Source organism: Mytilus galloprovincialis, chromosome 7 (genome assembly GCF_965363235.1).
Source record: "Mytilus galloprovincialis chromosome 7, xbMytGall1.hap1.1, whole genome shotgun sequence".
NCBI classification, from domain to species: Eukaryota; Metazoa; Mollusca; class Bivalvia; order Mytilida; family Mytilidae; genus Mytilus; species Mytilus galloprovincialis.
The window spans coordinates 26,640,585-26,665,074 of NC_134844.1; the positions used below are offsets into that span (position 1 = coordinate 26,640,585).

A 24,490-nucleotide genomic window follows, 5' to 3' on the forward strand; every position below is an offset into this window, starting at 1 on the left:
ATTGTACTGAAACTTTTGTTGTTGGTAATGTGGTGTTTTGTATATTTGGTAACATACTACTTTGTATATTTGTTTTCAAGTTTGTCCAAAGATTGACCACTGCAATCATAGAATATGCACTGGATCCTATGACAACCATTGTGTATACTGTGAAGGATCTATCAAACCGAAGGAACATTGGGAAGCATATTTCATATCGGATAAAATTTGCAAAAGTAAGTTTAGGTTAGAGGGCAATCCATAGTGGTATCATGTGTGTCTATTAATAAAATTTGAAAATGTAAGGGTAAATTTGTATGGTTTAAATAAGTGCCTTATCAAATATTGTTTTACTGAAAGATGATAAAATAATTGAATTGTATTTTTTCTAAAAAAAATTTGCAGACAAATTTTGCTCAAATCTTATACTCAAGTCAGGGCTAAACATTTTGATAATTTGAGTATTTTAAAGAATATTTTTGCTAATTTTAGAGGCTTGTTCGTGGAGAACAGACAGCACTAGATGCTATCCTGGTTCCTGCAGAGGCCGACTAGCGTCAAAATGTTATTGTACAAAAGGTTTTGGAGGAAGACAATGTGATATAAGTAAGATTTCATAAATTATAAAAGATTAAAAATTCGAGAATGGTGAAATGAATATTTCGTTCTTATAATCTATAAAATATATTATCGTCACTTAGCGACATGTTACGTAGTTTTCGGTCTGCGTTACCAGTTTTAATTTCTTTATGATAAGAAAAGGTAATTAGTTTTAACAACTTGGCCCAAATGTTTAGTTATAATTATAGCCAGTTCTTTGCATTATTTACCTCTCTGCCTAACAAAATACATTGGATAGTTGTTATAGTACCTATCATCCTCCTAAAACCTTCATGACTATTATTGAAACTTTTTATGTCCCAATTGAACGGCTGTTGCAATCTTTAACTGAATTATGAAAGAAATAATATATATGAAATTTGTGAAAAAAAAATATATAATATTTGACAAGATTTAAACAGTGGAAAAAATATTGAGAGAAAAAAAAAAAACAAAAAATAACGATTATTCAAATACATGTAGTTGATTATATTGCCTTCTTAGAAATAAAAAAAATATTAATACATAGAAGGTATGATAATTGAGAAATTACCACTGAAGCTACGGTTGAAGTTACATAGTTCTATAAGAAGACTTTAAATCTTAGTCTCTTCCCTGTTGCAATTATATTAAAGCATTTTACATTTTAAACTAAAAAAAAAACAAACTTGAAGGAGTTGGTCCTGCTTTGAAGGAATGATCGACGTTGATACAAGTATCTTGTCTTCCAGAGAAATAAATCGTCCTTAAAAGACCAACTCTGATTTATACAAAAAGTGTGTGAAACGGACACTATCATATCTTGCTCGATTTCTTGATTATACGTTTTGAGGACCTGTTTTTAAACCAAAAATAGATGTACCATAGAAACGAACCATTTCTTGTTCCTACATTCATATGGGGCTGGTTTTTGTACAGCAGCTACGTATGAAGAATGTAAAGAAGCTAGCAATATCCTTTAAAGTTTAATTTCACATACCGTTATACCCTAAATAGTTCAATGTGTGGTGACTATGTTGTAACCCTGATTTGTTTTCTCTCAATCGATTTATGACTTTCGAACAGCAGTATACTACTTTTGCCTTTATTGACGCTTCTGTTTCATCGAAATTGAAATAAAAGTTACATCAGATGAAGTATACTCCTTAAACACCATTAACATTAATTTTCAGTCACACAGTATGTAAACATTATGTATGCAGAGGCAAAGTTATCAGATTACTCGAACCAGAACCTTACAACACCAGATAACCCAAATCATCCTTACTTTCAAACAGTCAAATGGTCGAACAACAACAGATGGATATTTTTGGATCTTCTTTTTAATTTTGAATACCGTCGATTGGAAAACCCACCGAACCCAGATCCTACCGGGGAAAATCATTTTGTGACAGACTTTAAAGACGGCATCACAAGTGCTAGCCTCGAAATTCAGCATATAAGTACAGGTAAGTTTAATTTCGCATAACAGGATTATAACTTACAAATTTCCGATTTACAAAAAAGTAATTATCAATTTTAAAATAACTATAACTGGTTTTAACCTGGTTTGGTACTTAGAAGATAAGCAGTTCTGTTATGGTAAATAACAACTACGGAACAGTCTAAAGACAGTACTGATTTTATATGACAGCAAAGGATTTATAGAAAAAAACAGAATTACCTGTAGTGAATAAGTCTGAAATTGACTACACAATTGAAAATACTTGATAGTTTATTTTCTAAACTTTTAAAAGCTGTTCAGATCAAACTGACTGTTTTAGAATTATATTCGTCAAATGTCAAATGGCAAATGTCACGTAGCTTATGGCAAGTAAAAATGCGACTTTTTGTGTTTCTTTGGTTCTTATAACGCGACTCTGTACTTTAAAAGATCCTGTCAGTATGTTATTGTTCTATACTATGTCATTATGATAACTTTTTTGATTTGAGCGTCACTGATGAGTCTTATGTAGACGAAACGCACGTCTTGGTACCTTTGATAACTTTTTTACACCACTGGGTCGATGCCACTGCTGGTGGACGTTTCGTCCCCGAGGGTATCAGGAGTCTAGTAGTCAACACTTCGGTTGACTTCGGTGTTGACATGAATATTAATTATGTGGTCATTTTTATAAATTTCCTGTTACAAAACTTTGAATTTTTCAAAAAAACTAAGGATTTTCTTATCCAAGGAGTAGATTACCTTAGCCGTATTTGGCACAATTTTTTTGGAATTTTGGGTCCTCAATGCTCTTCAACTTTGTACTTGTTTGGCTTTATAACTTTTTTGATCTGAGCGTCACTTATGAGTCTTATGTAGACTAAACGCGCGTCTGGCGTATTAAATTTTAATCCTGGTACCTTTGATAACTATTATGAATTAGAAAATACGTTGAACCCCAAACGTCAAAATTATTCAATCGCGTAGAGGAATGAACTATTTGGGGATTCTTATAAATTCTTTAGAACTTTTGGACTATTTTAAATCTCGGTCTATTTCTGAAATTAATTCTTACATACTTTTGAATTTTTAACCCTGTATGCTAACATTGCCAATGTGAAATTTCAAAATTGTTTGCATAAACATTGAACGACAAAAATATGTGACGTATAAAATTTTCTGACGTTAGACCCGCGATGCAATTAATGTGTTTGTAGAAAGATGTTTTTGTGTTCTGTTAAATTGTTCCTTTTAAAAGTTTACACGATGATAACTGCTGTACCCATATTTTGACTATTTTATTTATAATGTCTGTTTAGTTCACGCATCATTGTAAATATAACGGAATTTGATGAGACTGTCAACAAAGTGAGATGTTTAGCGCTATTAAACCAGATTTAATCCACCGTTTTCTACATTTGAAAATGCCTGTACCAAGTCAGGAATATGACAGGTCTTGTCCATTCGTTTTTGATGTGTTTTGTTATTTGATTTTGCCATGTGATTAGGGACTTTCCGATTTGATTTTCCTCTGAGTTCAGTATTTTTGTGATTTTACTTTGTACGTTTGACCGTCCGTCTGTCAAATGAAATTTTGTCGCAAACTTTTTATGGAATTACACGTCAGAATTTATATTAAGCTCCATGTGAGAATGATGTACTGTGTGGTTGTCATCGACTTCTTTAACCGAATATATATGCTACAGTGAATTTGTATAATCAGGGGTTATATAGAATCTTTAGAATTTCATGAAAACGACCCGTAACCGTGCGCCTTCCCTTGTCGACCTCTTCTTATTTTCATATGAGTCGGAGTTCCTTCTGATACTAGGCAAAAGCAAAAAGAACAAAGAAGCCAGGTCATGTAATTTCACATTCAGAAATATTGATGATGTTCTTTTTATCTCTCAAAATATTAATCGTGGATTATAATTAGTGAGAGATAACACAAAGTTTGAGGGTTTGATGGTTTCCATGCTTGTTATCACTGATTCTGCAATCGCCTTTTAATGGTTTATGGATTTGTTTTTCTATATCATTGCAAATCATACAACATCTCCTTATATCTATTTAACCTTCATACTATGTCTAATCACACGATTTGTTTAGGAACGGACATATATTGTGTTCATGTAGCACCTGTGTATTCATTCCCTGATATTAAAGTTCTTTTTCAGGATCTAATTTGAACAGCAACCATCGGCAGTTTACTTGCTTCCGCAATAGTTCTGATCCAAAATTCACAATTGAAAACTGTGGTAAAAGGAACAGATTAAACATAGAATCGTGGGAATTTCGACATGCAGATACGTAAGAATATACTACATGATATAAGTAATAAGCCAGTAAGATTATTTCGTTTGGTAAATTCCTTTGAGTACATTTTTTTTTTATAATTAATTTAATAATTTGTATTATATTTTGTAGGAATTAATTAAATCCGTTTTGTTAAACTTCTTTACTATTATTGAATTATCTGTGCACTGGCTTCGGAGAAAGTAAGGTTTCACAATAAAATATAGACACAAGTAGCTGAAACTCATACTTCGGGCATACGACACAGTTACAGGGGAAATAATAAATAAAGGCAACAGTAGTATACCGCTGTTCAAAACTCATAAATCCATGGACAAAAAACAAAATCGGGGTAACAAACCAAAACCGAGCGAAACGCATTAAATATAAGAGGAGAACAACGACACAACATCGAAACGCAACACACACAGAAACAGACCAATCATCAGACAAAACACCACGAGAATAACAAATGTAACATGAAAACCAAATACATGAATTTGGGATAGACAAGTACCGTGCCACGTCTTATCTCAATATCTCAAAAATAAGAAAAACACAAACGACTCAACGTTAAAATGCAACACAAAGAGAAACGAACAATATATAACAATGACCATCTTCCTGACTTGGTACAGGACACTTTTAAAGGGGAATAAAAGTGGTGGGTTGAACCTGGTTTTAAGGCATGCCAAACCTCGCACTTTAATGGCAAAGTTAAATATAACATTGAAATGACAACATAATATTACAGGACTACAATACAAATAAATAGGAGAACATATTAGACACAGAAAAACATGATTAATAGATAACAAAAAGCATCAGGTTTAAAATTCAATACGCCAAAAACGCGCCTTGCCCACACAAGACTCACCAGTGACGCCCAGATATAAAAAAATATAAAATTGAGAATGGAAATGGGGAATATGCCAACGAGACAACAACCCGACCATAGAAAAAAACAACAGCAGAAGGTCACCAACAGGTCTTCAATATAGCGAGAAATACTCGCACCCGGAGGCGTCCTTCAGCTGGACCCTAAACAAATATATACTAGTTCAGTGATAATGAACACCATACTAATTTTCAAATTGTACACAAGAAACTAAAATTAAAATAATACAAGACTAACAAAGGCCAGAGGCTCCTGACTTGGGACAGGCGCAAAAAGGCGGCGGGGTTAAACATGTTTTTGAGATCTCAACCCTCCCCTCTAGCCAATGTAGAAAAGTAAACGCATAACAATACGCACATTAAAATTCTGTTCAAGAGAAGTTCGAGTCTGATGTCAGAAGATGTAACCAAAGAAAATAAACAAAATGACAATAACACATAAATAACAACAAACTACTAGCAGTTAACTGACATGCCAGCTCCAGACTTTAATTAAACTGACTGAAAGATTATGATTTCATCATATGAACATCAGGCACAATCCTTCCCGTTAGGGGTTTAGTATCATACCATCATAACATATATGAGAAGAACATAACCCGTGTCATGCCAACAACTGGTTTTTGAATAAATGTGTTTAGTTCCGATGGAAAGACCTATAAGTGAATCAATATTAATGCCAAAATATGCAATCTTTAATGACCTGACAACAGTATCGTAACTATATCCCTTCTTAATAAGTCTATTCAAAGGTTTTGTTAGTTTTTGAGGTGAATACTGACACCTTTGTGCTTTATAAAGAATATTTCCATAAAAAAAATGGATGTGAAATACCTGAACGTATAAGAAGTCTGCATGTTAAGCTATATTTACGAATGATGTCCTTATACCGATGATAAAATTTAGTAAATGTTTTGATACTTGTGTCTTTATTTTATCCTGGTACCTTTGATAACTATTTACACCAAGGGGTCGATGCCACTGCTGGTAAACGTTTCGTCCCCGAGTGTATCACCAGCCCAGTTGTCAACACTTCGGTGTTGACATGAATATCAATAATGTGGTCATTTTTATAAATTTCCTGTTTACAAAACTTTGAATTTTCGAAAAACTAAGGATTTTCTTATCCCAGGCATAGATTACCTTAGCAGTATTTGGCACAATTTTTTGGAATTTTTGATCCTCAATGCTCTTCAACTTTTTACTTGTTTGGCTTTATAAATAGTTTTTTTGTTTATTGCTACTAAAAAATGACCTAAAAGAGTTTTAAATGCCCTTTAATTAGGTGTGTGCATTTTTTCTTAATGAGAATGTGAGGCAATGTGGTATAAAGGGTAGAAAAATCAAAACTTTGAACAGATTCAAAATCACCAATATAAGCATGCAATTTATCAAGTACTTTCAACGAGTTTTTGACACACCAAAAGTAATTAATTCCACTATTTTCGAAGGCCTTATTAGAATAATTTATTATCAAGTTTTTAATTGTACCAAGTGTGCTGGTAAGAAGAATAGACAATTTAGTAGTGGAATAATGGCTTGAAGACGAAATAAATCTATATTTGTAAGGTGTTTTGTATAGCTTCGGAAGCCAATACATAGTTGGGATTTTCATTGTATTTGGCTCTGCTTGTAAAGCGGTAGCTAAAAGTTTATGTTTGTTACAGATGTCGTTTTCGGAAAATGGAGTCAGTTGGAATGTTGGTGAATTGGTGATTTCTTTTTTCAGAACCTCAATGTAAAATTTACGTCAAACAATAATAATATTATTAGCAGCTTTATCGGCCGGGACAAAAACACGTTTCTTGGCTAGTTCTTTTAGTTTATGTTTGATACGAGAAATAGGTTTATTGTGGTTATTGTTAATAGTAAAATGTTCTTTAAAATGTTGAACACGTATATCAACTATCTTCATTACTGAATTAAAAAAAAAGAGTCCAAAGATTTTTTGTCAGCTTTTTCCCGTTTTATCCATTTCATACAGTAAGTATGGAGTGAGTCGTGGATGATATTACGACACTCATTCCAATTAATAATTGACGGGGGACGATATTTAGGTCCTTTACTGAGGAATGATTTTAACTCTCGGTCTTGAACGATGTTAAGATCTCCTATTATAACATGGGAAATGGGTCCATAAATATATTCGGAGGTACTAAAAATACATGAAGTAGGTGACTGTATTTTCATTGATATTAACATCTTTACACAATTGACTATATTAATTAAACACAAATTTCCGGGTACATTTCTTGTAAATATAACAAATAAGAGGTAGCTAAGTATTGTCAAAATATCCAGGAATTTGTTCTTTAACAGAATTGTCGTTAAATATACCGGCAATATTTACAAAATCAAAACCTTTATTGACATACTTTATTTTAATAAAATGTTTTTAATGATCTTTAGGGCGATCAATTTTGGGAAATAGTTTAGAATAACAATATGCTATAATAATTTGAACAATTTCATACTTAGGACTGCTATATAAAATTGTGTTACAATCCTCCAAAATTTTATTTAATTTATTGACCGGTAATGAACAGAGTTTTGTTAACAGATAATGTCTGCCGTTGATTTTTGAAATAGAAATTAGGTCCGAAATTTTCTTTGATTGCGATTTGTTCTACGACCGTGAGAACGGTTTTTACGAACAGTTTTAGAAACTATATCCAAAATGTTAACGGAATCGGTTCTAGGTATATTACCAATTCCCATGACGTTGTTGACGTAAAGTAAAGAAATGCTTTTTTCGACTGATTTTTCATCATTCAGACTGATATTACTTTAAACGAGTTCAGGAAAATATAGATGGGAGTCCACATAGGCTTTGCAACAGAAAACGGACTTGAAAATTCACGACAGAAAAAAAAAAGACAAAGACAAAACTGCCTGGTGACTTGAAATGTTATAATATTTTAAGCTGTTTAACATGTTTATTGAAACATAGAGTTCTATCAAATATTTTAGAGTTATCATATAACTTGCATTCTAGAAACAGTCGCTACCCCAGAATATGAAAAAGAGGTGTCATTTGCAGAGTTATCGGTACAAGAAATTAGAATAGATCTTTTTATGGTATCTTTCGCACCTCTTTTATGGACGATTCATTGTAAGTTTGAATAGTGAACGAACACTTTTGCTGCTGTTTTTTAAGGCGGAGTTTGACTGATTGTGACCTAGATAAATTAGCACCACAGAAGCATAAAACAAGTGAACAAAAAGTGAGAGAATTGTTTTGAATCGTTCCAATTAACCAATTAAACTTTGATATTACATTGGTAAAATTATTTGGTATATTAAATTTTTCTATAAAATCGATTAATTCCTGTTTATCTTACCCGTTATTTGTTGTATTTATGCTTCGCATATGCTCTGTGTGGTTGTCCAATTGATAACAGAGATTTTATGGTTTGAGTCCCTGCATACGGAACAGCTGTCGTCTAATTCGTGTGAGAGGTGTCAAACATTCTAAAGTAGTTAAATCTTTGAAAAGTTTGATAAAATAATGTATTTTCTGTTTAAAAAAAGGCTACGTCCACTTATTTATAAAAATTCATACCCATTTACTTTATAAGTTACATATTCATTTCGTGTTAAATTTAGGGTTTCATAGAACTTGCCTACAAGATTTGCTTTCCAATAAACGAAATGAAGTACAGATTAATTCGTTCGCATTATTACCCATTCTTTTCAGTGGCTGCATAATGTTTTTTTTTAATGTATTTTATATTCCATCCTGTATAAAAACACTTTGCGGGGATTTCTTGAATAACATGATTTTCATTAAAGTAAGAGTACATCAGTACATTGTTTTTCTCTTAAAATGATAGCAAACGTTTTTATTGCTTCAATTATAAAACCGTTGTATTATTTACAATTTGATTCCAAAGTTTCACATATACATATATGTATATTGAAATATACAGCTCCCTCTCTCAAACATTTTATTTTATCACTACATTCACTTTCTTTGTTTAATTTTCTGATTAATGTTATTTTTCTTTCATTTAGGTTGACTATAAAATGTATTGCTAAAAACGGTGGTTTCCTTAAATATATAGATAGGGACTCCGGTACACGAGATATAGCTCCACTTAAGGGAAAAACAGTTGAAAAAAGCCTCGTCTTCCGGTGGGATTTAATAAAACCATACCAAGAATGTATAAACGGAACCAAAACAGATTGCGACCAATTACCGGTGGATTGCAAGGACTTGTCTAAAAAGGTTTGCATAAGAAACTTCTCGTGAAATGATATATGAACGAAAACATGATTCTGATTCTAGTATCCGGTGACCATAAAGAGACAGAACTTCTAAATAAATATTTTTCTGCTCAAATTTATTAATGTCAACATGATAACTACTTTCCTGCTCTCCCGCTCTATCGTTGATTCTGTGAATATTGAAAATGTACAGAGACGAGCCTGTATTAAATCTACTTAGGTAATCAGGGTCATAACACATGGCACATGATTAGAAGAGGTTGTACTTCATCTTCGTGAAACACACATTGCACAGACTTGCATATCTGTACAAAATTAAACATCATCTTGTTCAATATTTGTCTGTTTTTGTCATCCTTTATTCAACCATAAAGCTATGCCAACTTGGTACCTGTCACACTAAGAACTGTATATATACAACACATGGATGAGAGTGATATAGCAGATTGCTACCCCGGGAAACATTTTCAAAAAATGGAAAACAACACGTTTAATAATTTATTGCGTCCGAAGCGCTTTTCTGGATTTACCTTCATCAGGAACGCTCAAAGCCAAACATTTGAAATCCGAAGATGGGTAAGTACCGAAAATCGTTGAAGAGCTATATGTCAAAAATACCTAAAATAAATAGCCAAATTCATATAAAGCCAACTTTGCCTGAGGGAGCTGAAACCTTAGTTTTATAATAATTTAAAAATTCATAAACGGACAATTTTAGTAAAGTTTGTTAAATCATGTCAGTACCGAAGCACTGACTACTGAGCTGATGATACCCTCGGGGACTGATAGTCCACCAGCAGAGGTATCGACCCAGTGATGTAAAAAATGGAAAACAACACGTTTAATAATTTATTGCGTCCGAAGCGCTTTTCTGGATTTACCTTCATCAGGAACGCTCAAAGCCAAACATTTGAAATCCGAAGATGGGTAAGTACCGAAAATCGCTGAAGAGCTATATGTCAAAAATACCTAAAATAAATAGCCAAATTCATCTAAAGCCAACTTTGCCTGAGGGAGTTGAAACCTTAGTTTTATAATAATTTAAAAATTTATAAACGGACAATTTTAGTAAAGTTTGTTAAATCATGTCAGTACCGAAGCACTGACTACTGAGCTGATGATACCATCGGGGACTGATAGTCCACCAGGAGGGGTATCGACCCAGTGATATAAAAAAAAAAAATGGAAAACAACACGTTTAATAATTTATTGCCTACCCATTTAAAAATACAATAAAGTATAGCTTGCATCAATTATTTCTATTCTGATTAGGACAATTAAGGTAATATCTATGTCCGATGTGTATAAATGTGTATAGTTTGTGAAGGCTCTTTCATGAACCTACCTTTTGTGGTTGTAAACAAGCAAACGGTAAATGTGATTTTTCAGAGGGAGGAGTTTGAACAGCCAGCATAAACGGATGTCGTATGTAGGTCAAATATGTCAATTTCGAATTGCAACACTTTACAGTCATGATAAATGAATTAGTAACAACATCTGCATCATTAAAGAGTTTGGAAATGTTTAAAGTTAATAAAATATATTGAATGCATGCCAATTTGATAAAATTCATTATTCTGTAGTAGTCAATATACGTATGTGCAAACTCATTTTATTGGTTTTAGAGCATGGTATTATTCACAAAGCGAAATAAGCACGTCAAATTAGAATTAAGTTTAATAGCGAATATGTTGCTTTTCCATCTCTATTGAAATACAATGTAAGATGTTATAAAACAGATGTCAGTTAAAATATATATTTGATGGTGCAATATCTGTCTAGATGATGTACTGACACTTATATTAGATTGTAGCAAATTATTCATAATTATGAAGGTCATTGGAACCTCCAAATACATCGATTTCTTAAAGGGTTTTGGTGTTTAATACACTCTCAATTCTTTTGGCTATTTCAATGTTCCAGTTTTTATTGGTGGAGAAAGCCGAAATACTAAAAAACTGACCTATTTTATAGCCCTTTATAGCTCACTATACGGTATGAGCTTTACTCATTGTCGAAGGCCGTACGGTGACCTATAGTTGTTAATTTCTATGGCATATTGTTCTATTGTGGAGATTCGTGTCATTGGCAATCATACCACATCTTCTTTTTTTATAAGGCTAGAAAATTGACTATCCTAGTAAGTATGTCGATCTCACCTGCCACGTGCGAGGTTTGAACAATATTAGATTTGAACAGCTATTAATACAATAATTGAACTGCGTGGACTACTTGGCCACCGAATCACTACCAAAAGAAGATTAACACACTGGCAGTTATAAGAATAAAAATGTGCATGTTAACCAGTAAAATAATGTATGCATCTATTTCATTTCAGGAAGATATAAAATTCAAATGGTCAAGATGGACAGATGATCTTTCAGGTATCGACCATTTCGAATATGAAGTATACGAGTTAGTTATTAATGGCAGTCAGTTGGATCATATTATTGGAACAGTTGTGGATCGTAACAAGAATATGTCAGTTACAACCTCAGAGGTATAATAGCCATTTTCTTTTCATGTTGTCTACAGTGAAAACGCATCTTAAATCTTTTAAAAAAATACAGACATCTCTTCTATTATTATTGGTGAAAAACAAACGTTACCAGGCGATAGCAGCAGTTTTAAAATACACCCACTAGAAAGAGTCGATAGTTAAAGGAATACTCAAATCTGTCCATCGCCAGAAGAAAAAATAGACCAATTTTTTAAATCAATTAAAATTTGGACCACTAGAGACAGTAAATTTCAATTTCCGTTGCATTCACTATTACTGGTTCAGAGTTATTTGTCCTTCTTCAAATTGATAGAAGTTTTAATGTAACTGTTTTATAAATTTAGACAAATGACAAATTAGTATTTTCTGGAAGAGTCATAAAGTTGTGGTTTTAGGTCAATAAATGGCGAATCCTGTTTTAAAATTGAATTTCAGTTGTTTGATTTAGTACTACTAAACAGGCGGGGTTTATATGATCACTAGATAACCATTATTGATAGAGAAAGCTAAGTGTAATAAATAATTCGCATAACGTCGATGTTGTATGCTCCATAACGCCACATTAATGCATTATGCTCTACTCACCAGATATAATAACAGAAGTCAAATGTAGCGAAGCGGAATTCGACGAGGTTTTCTGATAGCGAAAGTCTATTTGTATTAATTGACTTTTCCTATGCAATGATAAGCATTTCACAAAAGAATTTTCTCAACGATTTTCATTTGTAAGACTCGGCAACACATTATGGTATTGAGATCGAAGGTTGACCTCATGACGTCTTTAAATTTAGTTTATCGTCTGTTCTTTTTTGTCAATATAACGTCCTTGTTAAATCATAACATCACATGTAACGAACTTGTTGAGGTTTTTTTTAAATTGATTTCCCCAAATCATACAAAATATGGAAAACTAAGAGAATCAGGGGAAAACAATGAAATGAAAGATCCCTTTCTCGGAATGAATATGATTGATCATAAAGGTATATATTCCATTTTTGATCATAATTTTAGTACCTAAACCAGAAGTTTATTCCATCATAGTAACATCTGTTAAATATGAGTGTGAGGTATGTGAGTATTCTCTCTTGAAGTGTTCAATTGCTCTATCAGAAAAAAAATGCTCTTTCTTGATTTTGTTTATATATATATTTTAGAAAATTATTAAAGAACTTAAACCAGGAGTTTATTCCATTATTCTGACATCGGTAGACAAAGCGGGCAACAATAGGGCAGCAAGATGTCTAGTTCTTTATGACAATACATCAGTTATTGACGTCAAACATACAAAACAAATCAAAGTAAACGAAGCTTCGGCAACGACAAACTATACATGGGTGTCAGTTGATGCCTCAGAAATATCTGTTACATGGAAAGATCGTTTTTTGAATGAAAGACATGAGAAGCAAGGCTGGTTGCGTGGAGTAAAAACATTTATAAACGTCCAAGAGGAATATGATGATTTGTATGGACATCGAAATGTCTCGTATATTCGAAATATAAATGGTAAGTTAGTACTAGCTGCAAAATCATTACCATCTGTTTAAGATTCTTAAGTAATGAAAATATTGTTACTTTTGAATTGTGCTATTTTGAATATGTTATCAGAAGCTATTCCTAGTTTTTAAACTGTTATTGATCAGTTAATGTATATTTTAGTCATATTAGATGTGCCACTAACGTCATATATGGTGCACCCTGTCATATATTGTTCAAAACGTTGCCGTTATATTCTAATTGAGAATCCGAATGTGTGCATTAATGAGTTTCCTAACTGGAAGAATTGAAATGCATATATATATATCGGTTTAGTCACAATAGTTTATTATTATAAGCTTTTTGAATCGAGAGCTATATTTCCTATCAGTGTTTGATGTTATGTTTTTCTGCCTGCTTAGAATGATAACTTCCAGTAAATATTGATAAATATATACTTCCACATTCTTTGCTGTGTTTTTATTTGGACTACGATAAGGATCCTGCGGGTTCCTAGAAGTAAGAAGCAGCATATTTAACGGTATACCTCTCGTATTTTTAGAAGTTAGCATCGCAATTAAGAGGTATAAAGCAGCAAAGATAGCTGTATGTCTCAAATTTCATGGATATGTTTGCATTGCATGTAGAATTTAAACATATATCTGTTTGATACGTAAAAAAATAGATGGATGTTTTTTAAGTAGATTCGCCCATCATGAAAATTAAATAATTGTTAGAACATTGAACGTGTATGCAAATAACAGCTACAAATGTACCCCAGAGGTTTAATAAGCGTATTATTTTCTACTATTTTAAAAGGATTAATAATTCACGCTACCAATGCTGAGAGAGATCAGACATCAGACTTGACGGCCGTATTTTTTTTATCCCTCGTATAGTATATTTTGGGGATTTTATTTTTAATAGTAGAAAACAAAGCAAGAAGCAAAAATTACGATACATCTTATACACTTAATTATATATGTTTCATACGTACTTATATGTTTCATCCATATTTTTTTTCACATTGGATAACCTCAAGCAGACCACAATATCGCACAAAATAAATAAACTTGTTCGAAATTTGGCTTGTTTTGCACAATTATATTGATTAAACAATGGCCCGATGGAGTAAATTGTTACAAGGTAAACAGATCCGATAAAAGCTGAGTTAGTATATAACATTATTATATTCACCAGTTATAACAAATGCTGAACATGCGGACAATAACTTTTAATGTTAACAAATTGACAAGACACAACATTTGTGTTATAAATTGGGAAATCATTGTCGAATAATTTAAATAGAATAATAAATATAATCCAATTTAGTTGATGTACAAATTATTTGATGAACATTTAATAAAAAAACATATGCTATCTGCTAAAGCAGACTTTAACCAATTGCCTTATTAATGAATTATTCGTGACGTCATCTGTGTTGCTGAATTACTTCGTCAAAAACACATATCTTGGGTATTTCAAAGCACAAGGGTTTTTTTTATTTAGTGTTTATAAAGAATATTTTGAAAACTTTAAGTTACATGGTAACTGAAGCCTGTACACAGTTAAAAAAAGGGGACAATTTGATTGGTTAACTTCCCGTGATGGTTATTTTCCTATATGCAATGAAATGTTATGTGAAAATTTTTCTATTGTACTGGACAGGATAAAACTTTTCTCATGCCAAGTAATTTTGATTTGAAAAAAAAAATTCTGCACAATGTTTTAAAAAGTGCACATTAACAAAGACTAATAAGTGAAAACCACCTATTAGGTTATTACCACCATTGATATTTCTCTATTAGTTCTTTGGTCGTGTTCCCATTGACCTAAAATCGGTGTTGTGTAATTGTAATTCAAACGTAAAATAAACACAATTACGTTCCCGTTGATAAAAACCAATGTTTACATGTAGTTTAAATCATGTTTTGTCTACATGCAGTCCATAGTCAAATGTAGGCCTTGTGTCGGAAAAGTGTACACAAAACAAGGTGTTCAGAACATGGATTTTACTATGATCGATATTTAAAAGAAGAAATGTTTTTTTTTTGGATAAAATTGATATTCATAATACTTGTTTATAAACTTGTTTTAAAAAAAAAATTGTCTGAACTCAATACATTGCTTTGTTATAAAAATGAACTGCAGATAGCTTTATTAACCCCTTATCATGACTGAAAGTATCATCATTGACAAACAAATTATTCATTTTAATATGTGGACTGAGCGTTCACAGAAATATTTGCCACTGGTCTTTACTCAATCCACGATTCACTCATAAATGTATAACTAAAATCAGTGTGCAGTAAAATAGATATAGGAAGACGTGGTGTGAATGCCAATGAGACAACTCTCCATCCAAATAACAATTTATTAAAGTAAACCATTATAGGGTAATGTACGGCTTTCAATACGGAGCCTTGGCTCACACCGAACAACAAGCGTTTTGTTTAGCTAGTATTTTAAGATCAGTTAAAATGCACTTAGAAATTAAAAAAACATTAACTTGCAATGTACGAACTTTTTTTTTATCTCATTCCTTCTTCTTCGTCAGTTAGCATCCTGCTGCAGCCTATGTTTTTTATTTCATAATTGAGAGATCTTTAGGGAATTACTCTTTCATTTTTATTAGGGAGGGGGATCTATGATGATATTTTATCTTCGTTAATTTTAGTTGTAATCTCCTGCCTTTTTTTCCCAATTCGGTCCTGCCTTTTTTCATTATATTATCATATATTTGTCTTTGCCAAGTTGCTCATCCTGCCTTTTATTTTAACTCAAAAATCAATGATGCCTTTTTTTCTAATTTGAATCCAAACCTCGCCCCCCTAAAATCAAATGATAGCTGTTTTAAATCTTAAGTATCTTTAAAGTACTGCAAATTATCAAAATGTCTTTAATTTGAAATCGATTCCATTTATGGCATATAGTAAACAAGTGTGAACAAATCTCATGCACAGGTTAATAAAAAGGTGTAAAGATGTGAACAAATTTGATGTGAAACCAGTGTACATTACATTAAACTAATAGTAAACTTGTTTACTCTACTTGGCGTTTGGTGTGAACACGGCCTTTGTTAAATATGCACTTTTAAAAATATAGTGCAAAATTATATTTGTTTAAAATAGAAAGATACTTGGCATGAGTAAAGTTTTATCCTGTCCAGTTAGTACTTTAGAAAAAATGACAAGGAAATATTTTTTGGACCTTTTTTCGTAGTATGATTTTGTGGTATTACACCAACTTTACACATACCATTTTTAACTTATAATTTACCTACAGAGGTCGTATATAAGATAAACGAGTAGACACTGTAGCATGAGCAACCATGTCATAATCAGGTTATTACACTATTGCTTCTTTCAAATTATATTTTCAAAATAGTATATTTTTAATTTCAAATACAGGAATTGTCAGATTTGAAATTAAGTACGAAATATTTGGACCCCAACTTATGTCAAACCAAAGTTTTACACAAACAACAGATGTAATGACTCAAACTGAATATCTGAATATAAGCTGGGAAGATGGTAATAGACTTGATATTACTGTTAGAGCCTTTGACATTTTTGATGAGTACAAAGATGACAAAATATCAGTTTATAAAGATGTTAGCTTTCCAGTAATACAGCACTTACGGTTAACTAAGGGAGACAGAGTGAACATATCAGTTCACAATTTAAAAGATTTCTCTAAAATGACGTAAGTAACGTATATTTGTTATTGTTTTCAAACCTTTATAACGTCGGATATTTAGTTTTGGAAAAAAAACAACACCACAAAATTCATAATCATTAAAGATCGAAATTGATAACTCTCCACCAAAACCATTGAAAACAGTTATTAAGCCTGAAATCATTTTGTTTTTACCTTAAACGGAGGAAAAGTACAAGATGAAATAAAATTAATGATACAAAAGTCCTTTCAACATTTAATCAACCGTTTCTAAAAATAGTTATTCAATAATAAAATTCTAAAAGGTCATTTAAAAGACAATTTCTGTTCATGGTCATCTTTAAGAATACACTATTCTTGTATTGTTTCAGCCGTTTACAAATGTGTACATTCAATAATTGTTACGTCCTATTACTACCAACACGAAAGTACTCCTACAGAAATGATAACCTTTAACATAATAAGTGGTGTCCTCATATGCCTTCACACATATTCCTACTTCTATACTGCAAAAAAAAAACCCCAGCAAATTCAATAAATATCAGATCGTAATATACTATGTATACCGATGGAGAAGCACACACAAGACATATGTTTATAGTCTTCAGATTTGTGCACCGATATCGATACCGATAAAAGATAAACACATACGAACACATTAAAATGAAATTGTATTGACAGATTTTTTTGGCACATCTTATAGCCTTTATCGGTACCAGTCTTTTTTCGTCGTGTGATCAAAAATTTTGGTCTCTGTTTTTTAAAAGTGATCACTAAACCATGCAAGTAAACGAGCATGGTTCTATAATCTATGAACATGCATTGTATCCATTCAAGAAGAAAAAAACTGGCTTCAATGGTATACTAACATCCCAATAGTTAGGTAGACATGAACCAGTATCTTATACCTCACACTTTTTGCCCATGGATCATCATTCGATACTTTCGTCGTCAGTATTGACATTACTATACATTTGACACAATACACCATGCTTTGTGTACAACATAGAAGGCGGAGTGGGAGGGCTAGGGGTCACATTGGTAATTTTGTGTTTTGGTCATAATTTCTATGTCAAAAGGTAAAAATTAGACCTCTAAAACTTTCAAATTGAATGATTTTTTTATATAATATTTTATAATTTACTGTTCAACAGATATCCATATAAGGTTGACCATTTTCTTTTTGGATGAATGTGTATGTTTGATATCCCATTATTTTATTTAATGCATGTAGTTTTTCATGTTTATTATTATGGAAACTTAAATCCATTGGGTATAAGCTTCTTGCTTATACATTTCATTACGCAAAATAATTAAAGAGTCCAGAGATAACAACCTATACTTAACGGATCGTATAATGATGATCACAATATGAAACAAATATATCTAATATATCTAATATTTCTTTATTGGATAACGATTATAAAACAAACAAACATGTACATGTTTGATTCGAATGTTTCTTTTAACACAAAAAGATCTCATCTTTTCATTGCATTAAATTATGCATAATAGCTAGTATATACATTGATCTTTTAAAATTGAACTACTATGCAATAACTGTAAGTAATTATGCTTTGTGAATAAATTATCGGTTTTTAAGAGCTACATTGAATATGGCTTCGATTTCACGCTTGAATAAATTAGGTGGCGGAATGCCGAAATTATATTGCAAAGAAGACATTTCACTGAATTGTAATCAAATATTTGTCTTTTCTATCCTAACAACAAGTATTCTTTTATCAACACTAGAACAAAATTAAAGAATTTGTCTTGCTTTGTTTCAAAAAATAAGAATGACCAACGTATGAACAATAATCTTTGATGCGACTGTCATACAAGTTATATGTTAAACTAGCTTTAAAACTAGTTTTAATCCACACTTTTCTACATAAGAAAAGCATTTAATGTATTTTATCTATAGCTTTGAGACAAACCATTTGTTATCTTATTATTGTATTAATCTGAGTTGTCAATGATAAACGATATGCATGTAATTTTAATGACTCCTTTAAAATGCTTAAACACTGATCATTTTTTAAAAACAGCAGCCATTTTTTATCTGCAGCCTAGAATGGGAAGCATTTGATTATGACAGTGGGCTGGACCAAATGGAATGGAGAATTTATAATAATTACAGTAGGCTAGAAGAAAATTCTACAACAATGGCACAAGGGAAGGTAGAAGTAAGCATAAAGTTCCATAATCAAACACCAAAATCAAAATCAAAAGCTTAAACACATCAAACGAATGGAAAACAATTTCATTTTCTTAACTTGGCGTAGGCTAAATACGAACTAAATCTAAAAAATGTATATTAAAATATAAAATGTGGCGAACTCATAATAATCACAACAAGGGACTGAATAAACATAATAAAACCTAAAATTATGAAAACTCGACGAAATGCATTGATGTTCTAATCCTACATTTTTGACATTCTGGAAAGGTTGAACCCTAGAAGATATGCGTACTTATATGTATTCTTCTCTTGTATATTTTATAGATATTGAATGACTGCACCAAACAGAATGATTCAGAACCAAGAGGTCCATCATGTTACTGTACAATGTTCCATGGTTGTTTTCAAAAACACTTTAAAATTGGACCAAATATTGTAACGGATTTAAGAATCACATCGTGGAAGGAGTTTGGGCTATTCGATTATGACTACTATATTCAGGTCACGGCGACAAACAAAGCATTTTTAAAAACCGAAAAGAAATTACAAGTAGGTATTTTCTTCAATGAACTGCTGCAAGTCTGCTTTCATAATCTAATATATTAGACAACATAACGTAAGGATAAATCTTAATTCCTCTTTAAATGTACAAGAAGTGTTATGAAAATTGCTCCAGAACATGAACAGTCTCTATTAAAAGTTCTCTAGTTACCGTAAAACTTGTTTCGAACACAAGAGAGTTTATTTTAGCAGAACAGTTTGAACTTCGAACAATTTTATTATTATTTTTTTTTTTATTTTTTTCTTTATTATTTCAAACAACATGCCGTATAAACATAATTGGAAATCTCTATGAATACGGTTTTAAACAATTATCTCTAGTTTCGTTTGTACTTTAAACAGCATATATTGTAGATTCTAACCGCAGATATTAACCTTTAGGTCCATAAAATGTAACGAATGGAAATTTCCGTCTAGTGCAAAATGACTGGACGAAATAATAACTGCTTGAAATCATGATCAGAATGCAATTTTTGTCATAAAATAGAATAGGAGAACTAGATTGCTGTAGCTTTTTCCTAGAACTTGTCTAGGGTTCAACTATCATATTACTTATACCATGATGATGATGATAATGGATTAGGTGACAACCACCAAGATTATATTAATTTCTTATCACATTTCGATAACTACTATTTTGTTATAATAAAATTTAACTATTAGGGGGATCAGAAGGACCTTTAAAATTATAGTCAGGGGCGTAGCTGTCGTTAGGCACTTTAGGCACGTGCCTACACATATTTTTTTCACAAATATTTTTTTTTATTTAAAAAAAATAATAAACAACGTTATCTGTAGATGAAAGCCGGTGAAGTTGTCAAAACTCTTTAATTATCGAATGTCCTGTGTACACTAGTCTCTCGTCCTTAGACTAGTGAATGGAATACTAGATATAATTGAATGTTTAAACTTTTGAAGATTTTACCTTATATAGAAACTATAAACTAGAACTTTGGCTCAGATCATTTCACTTCATTTCACTTCTAAAAACAAAAACTTGAATGAACCTTAACTTGAGTTTTTTAATTTGTTAGTTTTCAACCAGCTTTCCACTTTGTCTTCACCCGACTTGCCAATGTTGGTCGTCTGTTTGGCTGTGCAGGATGTATAAATACGCAGTCACGTTTGGTCAGAATGGGGACATTAAATCCGATGCCTAGTTGTAGAGAGAATGCAACTCTTTGAGGAATTCATAGTTGTTCTACTGAAAGGCAAAATTTCTGCTTCTATCCAACAATCCCTCATTTTCCAATGCATGGCATTTTTAAATTTCCAGACCTTCGTCCTGCACGATACCTATTACAGGACCTAGCTCCAAGTGTTATTTATTGTAAAAAAAAAATCAACGGTCCTGAACTTGCATAAATATTTGACACTGGATGTAAAAAAATCAATCAATCAACTGGCTTCCTGTAATTTTGAGTACTCTCAAATCTGCGTGTAATGGCCACAATTATATTCAAAATTCCTAAGCAGGTAGGGATTTTACAATAGAGGATATAAAACAAATACGAATTTCTTGAAATTTGTTAGGCATCGACTATGTCTGTATGTGTTTGTGTGGCTAGGGTAAAGGTTTAAAGATTCAAAAGATTGATGGTTGATGTCTAGCCAAAAGGATAGTTCTATTATATAGCAGTATCAGTGTTTACGTTCCTATTTTTTTAATGAAGGATCGTCAATATGCACTATTAATAATTCAAGTTAAACGTATATATATCAATCAGAACGGAATAGATATGATAATACCAAAAGGGTGTTCTGCTTAATTAAAGGGATACGCTGATCTACGCTGGGCAATGCATATTGTAAATATTTTTTTTATATTACGGATTGTACTGCGTTATTTAATTCACCAGTCAGATGTTACTGTACATTATTCATAATTCTTCGAACTTTTCATCATGTATATTATAATTATCATGATTAAATAACCAGTAATATTTTTGTACATAAAATTTTGCAGCTAAAACGCTGAAAAACCGTGTTAAATAACCAGTAATATTTTTGTACATAAAATTTTGCAGCTAAAACGCTGAAAACCTGCACCAGTTGGGGGCCTTTAGCGGCCCCAGACCCCCTGCCGATTGGTGCCTACAGTTGACTGAATACCTAGCTACGCCCCTGATAGTTTATGACTTACGGTTATGTATTCATTTCTGCTTGCGATATTAGAAAAACAAATTGCTTTTAGCGTCAATTTGCGTTACGAGCATACATTATAAACTTGAGTATATGTGTTTGAAACATCCGGTTTTCAATTATAATATTTATTCGAGGTACATGTATTTTATTATTTTGTCTATCTTAATGACCATTTTCATTTGATTTTTTTTCTTAGCGAAATTGGAAATAGTATAAATGTAATAATGTTTAATGTTTAAATTTTAGATTACTTTAGATTTATCGCGACCGCATGAAGGATATGTTCATGACGGTATTAAAGGTGACCATGAAGTAAATTTTCAGCAAGGTGCACAACTCAATGCTCACTGGGAAAGATTTTATGACCTAGAGAGTGGGATTGACTTTTATCAGTATGTGTTTAGTGATAAATGTTTCAATGAAACAGAGATGGCAGTTAGCAGTGAGGTACTTTATCTTAAATCAGATACATCTGTTTTGTCAAACATATTTTATTGGAAATTTTTAATCATGATGTCACAAGACAACAGTAAATATCAACGCATTAAATGTACGACAAAGATAATATATTCAAATATAGATTTAAAAGAAACAAATAAACATTTTTATCTAATAACATATAAATCAAATCATTGTATTGCATTAATATTATTTGTAATGGCTGCCAGAAGATCTACATTTTTTTGTTTGGATAAATATTTATGTCTTGTAAAACTTCATGCTAATGTTTAAAGCAAATTATATTAGTCCTATCATATAGTTTGCACATGTCTTTAAACTCATTAAAGAAACAAGGCTTTTGAATGGTCCGCCAGAACTTTCCTTCACACACGACCCATCAGTGCCACATGAATCAAAGTTGTTCGAAGGCTAAATAAAATACGCAATTGAAGAGCTTTCATTTCTAAAATTTCTATGATATGAATTATCATAGAAAACGTAAATATAGAAGTGACCACTTGCATCTGAATAGAAATATTGAAATCGAATGGCGAATAATGAAACGACCACACCTTTCTCATCTGTTTAACGTAATTGATATTATGTTTTCTTAATATGCTTGTGTTTTAAAATATTGAGGTATAGTGTCTAATAAAACATATTTATTATGTTAAAATACTGTTCAACACTCTCTATAAACATTGTGCATGAATAAGTGCATCAATCCACTTTAGATAACTGGAATGCACGACCAAGAATAAATCAGTCGAATTTTTATATATGGCTTATGATTTTGAGGAGGGGTGACTTGGTAATCGAGAAATCTATTCATTATTATTGGGTGTTTTTTTTAAATAAATTCATTACTTAAAGTTAATATCATTGTGCACTTTGTAGACGTTTGTTTAGTTTTTATTCATTTAATAGGGACTTTTTCTCATAAACTATTTTCTCCATAATAGCACAAGTTAGTATACGTTTTTTTTTCAATTTCAGAAACAGATAACTTACAACACTAGTGCTACCTGCAATGCATCATCAGAGGGCACCTTCTTCATCTCTGTGACAGCTGTTAATAAAGCAGCAGAAAGTTCAAACGTGGTATGTTCTGACGGAGTTACAGTCTCTACAGTGATTCCGTTTATCAAAGACTTTGTCATTGAGGGTGCTAAAGCAAGAAATCAAATTTTGAAAGACTACAATGGCATATGGTGGTTACTAGATAGTAATTTAATACGCCATAGAATTACAGATTTGTCGGGAATATCTGCGTAAGTTAAGTTTTATTCAGTTAAACTTGTTGAATGCTATGTGTTTAGCTATTTCCATCACTTGCAACGTGTGTTAATATCTTACAATTTAAACATTATGTTTGAAAATAATACTATCATTTAGTTTAGACAATGCACCTCAAGAATCTTTTAAGAACGATATTCATGGCTTTATTTTACGTATTGATTTAAACCCGAAACAAAACAGCAAATGAAATAGAATATAAAGTTGAATGTCCTGTACAAAGTCTTGGCTATGGCAGTTGTTATCAAATAGTTCGTTACTATGTTTATTGGCGTTTGTTTTTGTTGCACATCGGTGTTTATGTTGTTCCGTTGTTATCTTCTTATAGTTGATGTATTCCTTTAGTTTGTAACCCGGATTGTTTTTCTCTCAATCGATTAATGACTTTTGAACAGCGACACTGTTGCCTTTATTTTTATATGAAACCTTTTATTAATTTCAGTCAATAAGCATTATAAATTAGCAAACTGGTTATGTTTTAAGCGAAAACCATTCAAAGTGTCCAGAAGTAAATCGTGTAGAATCTGGTGAAATGTGTTACATGCCAATATCAATTGTAAATATTAATTCTTATCCATCATATAATCAGTTATTTTAAAACATTTGTTATGTATTAAAACCATTTTCTCTACACAAAGTCACAAGTGATTTATTACTTTGTCTGCTGTTTTAATTTTCTTTTTAATTGCAAATATATGAAAGTGATACCCAGAATAATTTAAAAGTTTTTAACAAAGAAAAACAACCCAAATAATTGTTTTTCGAAGTATATGACACAAATTTCAGAACTCTT

The 24,490-nt window shown here is 31.7% G+C and overlaps 1 protein-coding gene and 1 long non-coding RNA gene across 2 annotated transcripts; both read left to right on the top strand.

Annotated features, from left to right (window-relative positions):
- Positions 1–477: 477 nt before the first annotated feature.
- LOC143081599 (uncharacterized) lies at positions 478–4,301 on the top strand. Its single transcript, XR_012979983.1, has 3 exons — positions 478–585; positions 1,752–2,027; positions 4,180–4,301. It is a non-coding gene; the product is annotated as an uncharacterized LOC143081599 (long non-coding RNA).
- Positions 4,302–11,250: 6,949 nt separating this feature from the next.
- Positions 11,251–23,676, top strand: LOC143084166 (uncharacterized). The gene is made up of 8 exons (XM_076260573.1): positions 11,251–11,256; positions 11,760–11,921; positions 13,076–13,424; positions 16,805–17,099; positions 19,141–19,258; positions 19,579–19,803; positions 22,207–22,407; positions 23,398–23,676. Exons 1-8 carry the CDS (start codon positions 11,251–11,253, stop codon positions 23,674–23,676), a joined length of 1,635 nt encoding a protein of 544 aa, XP_076116688.1.
- The last annotated feature ends 814 nt before the right edge of the window (positions 23,677–24,490 follow it).